The following is a 13,113-nucleotide window of genomic DNA, read 5'->3' as shown; positions in this document are numbered from 1 at the left end:
GACACATGATGAACGCTGGGAGAAATGGAGATTAAAAAAATGAGGAGAGGGAGAAGCTAAGACAGGTCCTTGGGGTCACCCTGCCAATCAACCCATTTGTTTTGTATGTGTTTCTATTTTGGGTTGTTTGGGTTTCTTGTTTTGGCTTTGTTTGTTTGGTTTTGGTTTTGGTTTTCAAACAGTCGCTGACAAGGTAATCATCCATCTGACTCACTGTACAGAGCTGACAGAATTTTCAGCATTTTACTATTCACACAAGGCTAACTTTTCTCCTTCAAATTAAATACACCAGGTATTTACCCACAGCAAACGGGCCCAAGTCACCCATTCTAACCCCACCCACCAAAGGTTTCCCACATGCCCAGCAAGCAGCAACCCGCTGGGGTTCACCTCACATACACTCAACATCAGCAGTGCCTTCCCTGGATTTAGCCCTCTCCCTCGTCCACCCTCGCCTCCCATCCCACAACTCAACACCACCAGATATAAGACAAACCCTCTCAGAGGGACAAGTGAACAGGCCTGAAGTCACATGACATGGTGATAAGTACCACATCACGAGGAAAAGGCCAGACAAAGCAGTGGAGGGCTGAAGGGTGACACTGTGGCAACAAAAAAATTACCCTTTTATAAACGGATGGAGAAAATGTACTAGTCAGCTGTAATAAATCATTAAATTTATGAACATCCAGCCTTACCACAGCAAGTGACCGTCGCATCAAGGAGTCATGAATTGCCGTCACAGCTCTTAAAATTTAACCACGATGACCCTGAGAACAGTATTTTATTTTCATAGAGGTGGTTTGGAAACCTGAAAGTTAGATACAACTTTTGTTTGTTTAAATAGAGGTGCCTTCAGTGAATTATTACCTGTTCCTAAGCAGTCAGGAAAGACATAAATGGAAAACAACGGAGAGTGTTAAGTCTCAAAAGGGATGTGTACACACAGAGAACAAACCTTGAAGGTTTTCAGCCTGTACAATTTCTGCCAACGTTCTTAGTCATTACACAAAATACCACAATGTGACTCACCACCACCTACACAGCAATGTTCTCTGTGTCTGATAGACGTGTTTTCATTCAATATATTAAAAAAAAGAAGTGAGAAATCCCACAAGCAAAGGGTGACTAACAGAAATAATTTTTAGTACCTCACTACTCATGATTAATTGTTTTATACTCTTTCCTTTCCTACTTTTAATAGTAGGCAATGCAAACTATCCAGTTTGCTAGATAAAGTCTGCTGCTAAACCTGTAGGCTTCTTATTTGGCTTCCTTGTGTTATTTCAACTAGAAACTCATTAGAGTAACTTTAACTTTAAATTAGTCTGCATCACCAGCAGCTTTCCAGTAATCTAAAATAAATAACTCTGTTCTAAACAAATGTTAAAATCATCTCCCAATACCCATCCAGCCACCCAAATTTCCAATTTTTATATTTATAATCTAATACAACTTCTGTTGACCAGGCTTAATTGAGAGAATTTCTAAGCAGTGTTTTCCTAAGTGAATGGAGGGACTTTGTCTCCTGAGACACAGAATCAGCTTACAGAGTGACAGATGAGAGAGGCACCCTAAGGCCCTGTGGGCAACTGTGAAGCCAAGTTCCACACACGTACCCCTCCCCCTCAGTGACACCAGCACTGCTATCGCCCAGACCCCTCCCCACCAGCTCAGCATGTCCTCCAGAGACTTGTTGGGCAGCTCAGCTGACACTTTTAAGTTTTAATTGGGTCAAAAGATATCTAGCACAATGAGTCTCTTCTCACACTGCAGCTATTTATTTATTTTACCATGTAACATAGGGTAGAGAGACTGTTACGGACAGAAAATATTTCTTAGACATGATCACCCTTAGCCTTTTAATCTGCTATCCTTCATGCCAGCCACTCGCGCTCACACAGTAACTGGCAACCAAATGAAGACGATGAGCAAACAGAATGACAATGGGTGGGTAGGGATGCAGGAAGAGTGCAGGAATCAGCCCAAATCTATCACGACTACTTCAAGAATAATTCAAAATGGGAACCCAACTGCTGGATGATTCAGCCGTCATTAATTCCTGCACACACACACGCATACATTCACTCAAATACATCCTGAGCATCTCATGTGTAATCCTTCAGTAGTAAGTTACTCATCCAGGCCACAAGCATTTACTGAGCATTGATTCTGGGCCAGGTACTGCTCTGGGGATCCTGAGAGTGAAAAAGCCAGATAGGATGCCTGTACCATTCTGCTCTCTGAACGCAAAGATGCATGTTCACAGTGGATTTAACATAATGAGTGTCCATATGTGAATAAACTCAAACCAATTGTTTTAAAAGATGGCAAAGGACTTGCTTTTTCTTCGATATCCGAGAAATACCCATCTTTCCTGAAAACAACCCATGCATATATTCTAAGTGAGCTTCCAGTCATTTGGTTTAGTTTAGTTCTTAAATATTATATTGTGTAATGAAATAAACATCTAGCAGCTGTAGGATGTTTCCAGTAGATTCATTTAAAATTGGACAAGAGGGGGAAAATTCCAACTTTTTTAGGAATCTGGTTTTTAAAAATATATATTATGTATTATATATATTATTTTTTCCTTCATCCATGAGCCAGAAAATCATAAGTAAAAGATGTAGCTGGTACTGAGCTCCTACAACACGAATCAAGAAACAGTTTGAAATTCCAGAGGATTTCTGGGAATTGAAGGTGGAGGATAGGGGATTCCAATCACAGCGGATACAAAAAGAGTTGAGGACAGTTTAGAACTGAAATACACGATCCATGTATTGGGCATTCACCTCCCGCAGGCCATGTGACATGTTTTGTGAGAGCAAATGGTGTTTAAATGATTCCCAGTGCATCAATAGATATTCTCAAGTGCAGTTATTTGTACAAACTAGCCATTACTGAAACACATTTTCAAAATTACACTTGAAAGCTTACCTAAACCACACTACTTATGGAGATCAAATTATCCTCCCAGTCTTTAAAACCTATATTGGTTTGTATGGGGACACGTAAAGAGTTGGCAAGTAGTGCACTTTGCTGACTTTGTGTAACTCGCACATGGTAGCCTGAGGATTAAGTTAAACAATCAGATTTTAAGTTGTAGCCAAAACCTAAGTAGATACATACCGCTCAGCGTCTCTTTAGGACTCCTAATAATGAAAATCATCAAGGCCAAGGGGACTCATAACCATTTTCTCAATAACGTTATCAGTTCAGAGGTGGTTTTGCAGTATTTGTGCTAAAAAAATAAAGGTTTCATGTTTCTTTCCTCCATCTCTCCCTGCGTCCCCACCCCCATTTCAGTCCCTAAGCTAAATTAAGAAGCACCCAGAAATAAATGGACTGATAACAAACTATCTAACATGAAGTAAAAAATGTAAATGGAGAAAAGGACATTTGGAACGGTCTTGATGAAGTAAAAAAATGTAAATGGAGAAAAGGACATTTGGAATGGTCTTGATGAGATAAGATATAAATTTAGGACCTAGAAGGAGTAAAATGGTTTTTGTGGTTTTATCTTAAGCTTTCCTGGATTTGTTTTTGTGAATCAGAGATTGAAGAAAACTTTGAAAACCATCTTGACCATCTTACTGTCTCTAAGCAGACAGGACCTCAACCAGTACAAAGAAGTGTATACTGTCCATTCGGATGAAGATCTACTGCCAGTTCTACTTGATTCCTGGATGTATTACAAAGTTCTGTTCAAAAGTATAATAGATAAAAGCAACCAAAACCACCTATATCCACATCCCCTGTATCACAAATCATCAGGTGTTCTCAGGGCCTAAATAATTTGTTTATAAAGTTCTGGGTTTAGGATTGCTTTGGAGTCACCTTTAAATTGACTGTATATTGGCAGTAGTTCACATCTACCCCATAGGAATTTTAGCACTGAACACATTTAAGCCCATATCTACACTCCCCTTCCCTTTGTGATGTACTACATGTTTTCATACTGTTCCAAACATTTTTCTATGAACCCATCAAGTTGATTTATCCAAAAATGCCACCGTGTCAAGGGAATATCTACTCAATATTTTTTTTCTTCTCTGTCAACTAACCATGTGCTTTAGATAAACAGGATTTTCTCTTTTGACTTTTACAAGTTTGTCAATTGAAAAAACAAAATTAATTTCATGGAAATTGAACAATTCTGATATCAATTCCTTCATTAGACTACGATTTTTGGCTTCCAGATAACTGAACACTCTGAGACTATTCTAGATATATCTTTGAAGTCTTTATACAGTCTGATTTCCTCTGCTTAATTACCAAGCAATCCTTTACACTCCAATTAAGAACAACAGATTAAAACTATGACTTCTTACAAGCAGTTTTTTGGTTCTTCCATCAGGTTAATATCAAATGTTCCTGCTACCCATTTTTTTCATCTTTCTTGGAGACAAGGCACTGAATAGCTCCTGCAAGAAACTTTCTATTCTTAGTCATGGTCTTCATATAAAAGGCAAGTTTTAAAAATAAACGGATAAAAAGTGTTGAAACTTTTCATCAATTCTGGTGATAATGGAAGAATTTTATTATTAAAGAGGGCTTAAAATCGCCCTAGTAATAAAAGAAATTATGTTGATAGCCTGAGAAGATGGGTACCAATTCACATGGCTAGTAAAAGAACAAAATCTGTACACTGGTAAATCATAAGACTAACTTTGATTCCTGTAGCTCCTTTCATACCAAAGTGACTTCAGAACATAATGAAAAATGAAGAGAGTACTGATGTACGTTCCCAAGGGAATGCATCTGGCACAGCTTACCCTGACTGTGAATTCATCTAACTTTGATACATCAACTAAATCCTCTCATTCCTACTTTCTTCATTTCTCAAAGTCTATGCTGGTTACTAATGTTGAGAGTGTCCTCAGGACTTAATAACGATAAAACTGACCCATACTAAGTTATTATATTTATGAACATACAAATCTTCTCATTATCCACTGTCTTCCCCATTGAGACGTTAACTTTTGTTGACAGTCCTCAATTGCATAAAAGGCGATCATTAATAAATTTCTCAACAAGTTTCTTTAAAATATTTTATGTTTCCTGGAAGGCACAGCACTGTGTAACAAATTATCCCAGAACATTAGACCCATTGGCCAAATAAATGGTAGACTAAACACTGAATTTGAAAGAAGGCAGATTAATCAGGAAACAGTGTAAATGGAATTGGTAACATTTCAGGCTTAGGAAAACTTGGGTCCATACTGCCTATTATTCCCAACTAGCTATAAATTCACAGTGATGTACTATATTAGAAAGGAAAGTTTTCCTCTGGTCAGTCTGTGAAACTGATTCCAAGTACAATTCTAAAATAATGACCATACTTGTCATAAACCTGGTTTCGCACCTAAAACCTCACCCAGGAAAAGCAGTTGTACATTCTGATGTGTCACAAGGCAAGAGAACTGAGGGAGCCTGTGAGGAGATACCAGTTCCGATATGGCTGTTCCTGTGAAATATTCTGCAGGATACCCTTAGCCCATCAACTGTTGGCATATTCAGGAGTCTATGTATTTGGATAGAAAATTGGAAGGGAGCTCTTAGTAAATTCTCTTTCCTTTTCAAAATTAAAGTAGCCAGAGGAGGTAAGCATTGAAACAAGGCATCTCACCTCAACAACTGGACCCAACGGAAAACATACTCAGAATCTACCCAAGGAGACATGACACTTTTTGCTAAAACTTACTGATATCTCACAGAGACTGCAATGAGCAAGGGTTATTTTTGTAAATATAACCAGACAGCAAAATATTTTTACGTACTTTGGTATATTTAGTTCATTGAGAAAACCAGTAAGAAAGCAGAGGTACTGTCCTTTGGTTCAAATAAGAATCTGAGATATAGAATTAAATCAACACAACCATCCCCATCCCCTTTTCCTGGCTCTTAGAACCCCAATCCGCTCAGGCTCCTATTTCACACTCCATCGACACTGAACTTTCAGTTCCTTGAGCCTTCCACATTTTCTCTCTCACCTCCCAGTCCCATACATGCTGTTTTCACTGTCTGTAACACTCTTTTCTCTCCTTTTCGCCTGGATAATTCCTTCTAGTTTTTCATGTCTTACATTAAATATCACTTCCTCCAGGAAGGCTTCCAAGATCCTTCCACACTAGGTACCCGTGAGGCTTGGGGGTAGGTGTGAGTAACCTGCATCCTCCTTCCCCAACAAGAATGGAATTAAATGACATTTAGGTTAAGAAATCAAGCAAATGGAGATCAAAATACCTTCCTTTTCACTCCTGAAAGCTGCGTCGGAGAACCCAATTTTCATCTGTAGACAAGTGGGCTCGTTGATATTTCAGTGCTGAATTAGACACTTAGCCACCCGTCAAGGAGAGAGCTGGACAATTGCAGAACTCCCCAATGGGGTTCAAACCTATGAAATTTATAGCACCAAGGGTCACAGAATGTATGCTTTCTGAAGGCAGGTTGATTTGCAGAGAATCAGAGACAGGGAGAGAGACTAAGCTATGCATATTCCAAAGAGGAGTTGGAAGAGAAGCTGAGAATATATTACTTACCGGCAAGAGAGCTAAGAGTGATGGAAATAGAACCTGGGAATCAACTCTCACCTTGTGAAAAAAGGGGGGAATAAAGGTTCTTCCCCAAGAAAATGTACTGCTGGAGTGGCCCCTCTCACAGGCCTCGGTCACAGTGGATAAGAGTGCCTGTTTTGTTGCCTGTCTCCCCTGCTAGACCTTCCACCCCACAAAGTCATTAAGGACCAGCTGCCTCAGGGCCTGGCACAGAGCAGGCACTTAACACACACACATACATCAAAAGAATTGATCTGTCAATTATAACACATTCTTCTGTTTATCCCCAAGGAAATCTTCCACTGCTAAAGTTAAGATGGAAGAAGTTACTTGAACAAGGGCAGTGCACAGAGCTATCATCCCCAGCACTCTTCAAATATGTTGGTGGGGATAATCTAAGACCTAAAAACCCTGTAGAAAAGACAAGACTTTAGCTGAATCTTATATTCCGGGAAAAATGCTGAATCTCAGATTGGTTACATTTTTTTTTTTTTGCGGTACGCGGGCCTCTCACTGTTGTGGCCTCTCCCGTTGTGGAGCACAGGCTCCGGACGCGCAGGCTCAGCGGCCATGGCTCACGGGCCCAGCCGCTCTGCGGCATGTGGGATCTTCCCGGACCGGGGCACGAACCCGCGTCCCCGGCATCGGCAGGCGGACTCTCAACCACTGCGCCACCAGGGAAGCCTGGTTACATTCTTGATTTGTGGCTGAGGCAAAGGACAAAGCAGAAGTGGAGAGGGGAGGAGGAGGAGGTAATACAGAAAAAGGATTGATGCTCAAAGGCATAAAATATATGCAGACATCACACTAATGCTCAATATTTTATTTTTAAATATCCCAAATCATTTTAAAATTGTTGGCAAGAAGACTTTGTTTCTATTTGGCAATTCTCTCTCTCTCTCTCTCACACACACACACACACACACACACACACACACACACACACACACACACACACACCACACATTCCCAAGTTACACATCCTCAGTTCTCCAGGAGGTACAGAACCGCTTTAAAAGCAGCTGGTCGACCGGTAGGGAGTGGAAAGTAACAAGAGTTGGCAAAGATGTGAAAAAATTGGAACTCTCATACACTGCTGGTGGAAATGTAAGATGGTGCAGCACAGCCACTTTGGAAAACAGTCTGGAAGTTCCTCAAAAGTTATATACAGTGTTATATATGACCCAGAAATCCCACTCTCAGGTATATACCCATGAGAACTGAAACTATATTTCCACACGAAAAAACTTGTATTTGAACGTTTAGAGCAGCAAAACTCATAATAGCTAAAGACTGGCAACAACCCAACTGTCCATCAGCAATAAGTGGATAAACAAAATGTGGTATGTCCATACAACGGAATTTATTCAACAATAACAAGAAATGAAGTACTAATACATACTACAACTTGGAAAACCTTGAAAAGATGACGCTAACTGAAAGGAGGCAGTTACAAAGAACCACTTATTATATGATTCCATTTATATGAAATGACCAGAATAGGCAAACTCACAGAAATAGAGACTAGATTAGGGGCTGCCTGGGGATGGTAGGGTTGAGGAGAAGTGGCAAGTGGTGGCTAATGGGTAAGGGAGTTGCTTTTGGGGGTGATGAAAATGTTCTAAAATGTATTGTAGTGATGGGGGCACTACTCTGTGAATATACCAAAAACCAGTGACTTGTACACTTTACACAGGTGAATTATAGGGTATGCGAATTGTACCTCTACAAAGCTGTTACTAAAAACAAAGCGGGGGGTGGGGGGTGGTATGGGGCAGAGTGTGGGTCAGGGACCTCCAGAAATCACTACATCCCGAGGTTGGACTGCTCCGGACTGCCCCGCCTGTGGCAGGGAGACTGTTAAGAGTATGAGGCACTGCTCAGTGGCCCCATTCTTTAAAGATTCACACGGCTGACCTCCCACCCACGCCTGCTTTATTTATGAGATGTTACGGGTGCAGTAAGTAATTCTGAAACCAACCTATTTGGTAACACTTTTAAATACATCAAAATGAGTGACTCATCAGAAGAGACAAAGGAAACTAGTTTATAACAACCGGCTCTGATGAGATGCTTTCCACCAGATAGAGGCAGAATGGTCTGCAAGTTAGGACCCACACTGGCGTGCTCACAGCAGGCAGATCAGCTTTCAAGAAAAGGAAAAGCCTGAGATATTTGCCCGGGGTGTTGTGTCCAGAAAATACCTGAACTATCTCCTATCCTTCTCGTTGTACTAGGATGTGGGGTATAAAGCACCCATGACTAGGTGCCGGCCTTTTAAAAGGAGCTGTCTTCTTTCATCTTCACACCAATCCTAGCAGAGAGATGGCATTATCCCCGTTTGGTAGGTGAGGAAATAAACTCAAATTCCAATAGGAACCATTGCAGAGGAAGTTACCCTAGGTTGCAGCGTGCTCTGACGCCAGAGGCCACGTGTCCTCCCTCTCCCATGCATGGGCACAGGCAGAACTGGTCCCGCAACTAGTCAAGAGAACCCAGGGCAGAGGTTCCCAGTGGCTTTGAGCCCACCTCCTTTGTCCCAGGACACCCTTGGCAGTTGGATGGATCCGTGGTCTAAGTCCCTGAAGTCAAGAGTACACAAAAATCCATCCATCGCTCACCAGGACAGATACAAACCTCAAGACAATTTGTTTTCCAATGGCTTTGGCTTAAAGTTCTGGTTTGGCATTGGCTTTTTAGCAACTAACAGCTGTAGGCAATTTTCACACAGAATACAGACATCAATAAGGCAGAGAGTGGAATTTTCTCCTTTATGAATACAGAACAATGAGCTGTCTTCAAGATGTACATGGAGCTGCCACCACAAAGGCTCTGGCTGGGGTCTCATTTTGGGAGGCTGACAGAATACAATTGAAAGGACAATGGAGGTGGATGCTTTGAGTGGTACTAGCTCTGCCCACCAGCTCCACTACCACTGAGGAGGCCTTCATCTATCAGCAACATCTGTCTCTTTAGGCTGACTTTTGGTTTTAAAATACTTTAACTGGGCAATAACACCAAGCACATCAGTGCATCATTACTGCCTTTCTTGACAGCCATCCTGATACATGATTCATTGCCCATCCCTGGGAAAGGACTGTGTCCTCCACCCATCCCAATGACCTCAGGCTTGGCCATGTGACTTGTGGTGCCAGTCTCTACAGAAGGATGATATGTCCTTACCCTGCGTGATTTGCACTGGCCAAAGAAATGTGGGCTAAAGTGACACGTGTCATTTCCAAGCATAAGCTTAGAGCCTGCTAGCAGTTCACCATGTCTCTCTTTCCCATGCCATCAGGCCTGGGTCTTGGTCTTGAGCAGAATATGGCACAGAGCAGAACTGCAGCTGACTCACACTGGACATGCAGCGTCAGCAAGAGATAAGCCTCTGCTGTTGTAACCACTGAGATTTTGCTATCACAGGATAAACTAGCTGCAGATGACCGAGACGGCCATGAACAATGATCCCCTCCACTTCTTTTCTCACTTTCTATCCCTCCTCACAACTCACCTCCTCCAGAAAGCCTTCCCTGACCACCCTCCTCATCATTGTGTCCTACACCCCAAAACACATGTACACAGAGGTGTGTGTGCTTCTTCCTTTGGTAGCATTATACCTCTTGTTATACTACTGAAACTGGCAGCTCTTTGGGAGCAGGTTCTAGTTTTCCATTTTGAACCTCCTCGCTAGCATCTAGGACAGAGTTCTGCATGCAGTGGGAATGGGAGAGGGTAGAGAGAGATTCCTGAAACACTGAAAATATTCAACGTCATCAAGCGTAAACATGCGGCCAGGAGTCATCTCTTTTCCCCACCGATTTTGGTTGGTAATCAGCCCATTAATCCACTCAGGAGGCCAGAACTCAAACATCAGCTTCATAGCACTCTCTCTTCTTGGCTTATCTCGTAAGAGAAGCTTATAGGTGAATCCTGGTCCATCAAAGCTGGAGTGACAATCAGTTCAGTTATTAGCCCTTGAGGGCAGTGACACAGCCTACGTTACTTTTTTGACCTAAGATTCATGTAAAATGATAGCAGTCTCTAGTATCTGTTGAACAATATAAATGGTCTGATTAGAACTAACCCCATTACAAAATGCCAGTGGTGATCAAGGGAGGATAGAGTCCTCGTGTAACATCTATTGAACCCCTAAGAAGCGGCAGGCTTTGGGCCATTCCCACTCTGCATTATTCTCATTTAAACATTACATCAAACCTAGGAGAAGGTTTTTTTTTTTTTTTCTTCCTCTTTCTGTAATGTAGGCTCAGAAAAGTCATATGCTTTTTCCATACTGATACAGATAATAAAGTCAGAGCAGTAATTTGAACCAAGGTCTTCCTAATGCCCGTGCCAGTGCCCTTGACTGTGCCATGATAGTCTCCGGAACACAGAATGGAAAGAAACACTACTTCGCAGGTGCTTGAGAAACTAAGTTGAAGAGAGCACTTACATGTCTTGATGAATGGGTCCTACACTAGATACATCCCTCACTTCAGTATAGTGGATTCTAAAATATGATAGTATCTATAAAAAGCTTCCCACAACAGTTATTATTGCAGTTCTATCATTAGGCTAAATAATTATACTCTACCTAAGTAATAATGTCTTTCATCCAAGGATCAAGGACAGGAGGGATAGTATGACTAATTTTTTAAAAGACACTATTACTACACACTGGGAGTGGCGGGAAGCATGGGGTAATCCCAGCAGGTGTGAAGCAGATGAAGGAAATATTTGTGCACACAAACATCTCAGGTTGGGATGGGGAGGAATTAGAAAGGGCAACTTAGGAAGCAGTCGTGCCACATATCTGAAGACCTAAAGGTCTAAATCCCTCCACTTAAAGCACCAGCAAAGCCCTCTGATGTAGTGATGCTACCCTTTTCTTTCTCCTTCTCCGCAGGCTCAGTGCTGACAGTTGGGGGTGCAGATCGAAGGGACGGATGGGGGCCATTTCACTGAAGAGAGGCAAGCCTGTGTCTAACCAAACTGTCCACATCCTCTCCCCTCCCTCCTGGATAGCCCCGACTACCCCTGGGATGGAAGTCTGAGACTCACCACAAGTTCACTGAACATGACGTCCAGCTCCTCCACAGGGGGCATGGGTAACGCTGGCTCCATGGTCTGAAGCGCAAAGTTGCTATCATTTCGCAGCCGATACGTGATTTCTGGGTGATCGTTATTTCGGAAACAGCAGAAGATGAATGAAATCCCCCGTCCACCTCTCTTCCTCGGGGCCATAGCTGAATTCTGTTCTATTTCTTGACCGATTAAACTCTGCGAAAAGAGGACATGACATGGTAAGAATACAAAAATGGATAAGATATATATAGTTTTCAAGTCAGACCAATTCAAGAAAGAGCCCGGTGAGCCAGAGGCAATGTCAGTGGAGCCAACACCTGGAGGCAACGTCTGCAGGGCATAGGGGACGAGCCCGAGAGGCTGGGGTCCACCTGGGCAGAGAACACATGCCCGTCTAGGCACTTGTTCAGTGTCTCCTATGACCCACTGCTGAGCAAGCAGTAACACTCCAGCCACCCCACGCCACGACATACGCTCCAATCCCATTGGGCTCCGGGCCATTCTCTGCACATGGTGTGCTCTTTCTTGCCAACCCATATTGTTCTTGTTACCCCCCTGCAAGAATGACCTTCTCTTCCTTGCCACCTAGAGGATCTCTTACTTATCCTCTAGGGTTCGATTGCAATTTCTCCTTTACTTTCCCCAAGCAGAATTAATAATATATGTGCTAAGACATATCTATCCATTCCAGCTCATGTCACAGTCGAAGTTCCTTAGGAATGTGTCTTCCTAGTAGACTGGCATAACTCAAAGCAGGGGGAAGGGGCTGTGTATCAAGCAACTTGGTGGCCCTAGTGCCCCGCACAGCACCAGGAAGTCAGAAGACACTCAGTTAATGTTTATTGTGTTGAATAAATTCATAACAAAGGAGGAGTGACTTAACACGAGCTAGAAGGGTCTGAGATTTTCAAACAGAAAAGATCAAATGAATTCACTGATAGAGAGATGGTTAAATAAATGATAGTATATTCACATAATGGAACATTACACACCCACTAAAAAGAACGAGGCATCTGTGCATGTAGATATGGAAAAATGTTCAAGATACTATGTGACATGTATACTATATACTACAGGATTACATGTTTTAAAGCATTTATGAATATATGTCAGGAAGTGTTATCGGCAGCAACCTCCAAAAAGAGGGGATGGGAGAACTACTCCTTTTCACTTTATACCCTTTTGAATTTGAATTTTTACCATAAAAATACATTTTTAATGACTGCATAGTTTTTGTTAAGTTACAACTGCATGTATTGTCTTAGAAAAATTTCTAAGTTATACTGTCAAGTGAAAAAAGCAACTCAAAGAATAATGTGTATAACATGTGCCATAATGTCTTTTAAAAACAATCTTACACAAAAACCTAAATAATTTACATGGGACTGCACAGCAAAAGGCCTAGAAAGATACACAGCAATTTCCTAACTCTGAGAGAGGAAGGGGTTGGGGAAAAGGCAAGAAAGGAAAC

The 13,113-nt window shown here is 41.9% G+C and overlaps 1 protein-coding gene across 5 annotated transcripts in view; it reads right to left on the bottom strand.

The window, feature by feature from the left end:
• The window catches only part of DAAM1 (dishevelled associated activator of morphogenesis 1), a 183,267-nt gene that overhangs the window by 108,332 nt on the left and 61,822 nt on the right, over positions 1–13,113 (bottom strand). For all 5 annotated transcript variants that reach the window (XM_028495960.2, XM_024133636.3, XM_055088477.1 and 2 more), the window contains one exon: positions 11,619–11,837. In XM_028495960.2, coding sequence (XP_028351761.1) covers positions 11,619–11,801 — 183 coding nt within the window. In that variant the 5' untranslated portion in view covers positions 11,802–11,837. The remainder of the gene's footprint in view (positions 1–11,618; positions 11,838–13,113) is intronic.

The sequence above is a fragment of the Physeter macrocephalus genome, chromosome 11 (assembly GCF_002837175.3).
Source record: "Physeter macrocephalus isolate SW-GA chromosome 11, ASM283717v5, whole genome shotgun sequence".
Taxonomy (NCBI): domain Eukaryota; kingdom Metazoa; phylum Chordata; class Mammalia; order Artiodactyla; family Physeteridae; genus Physeter; species Physeter macrocephalus.
This window is presented reverse-complemented; position numbering and strand designations above follow the sequence as displayed.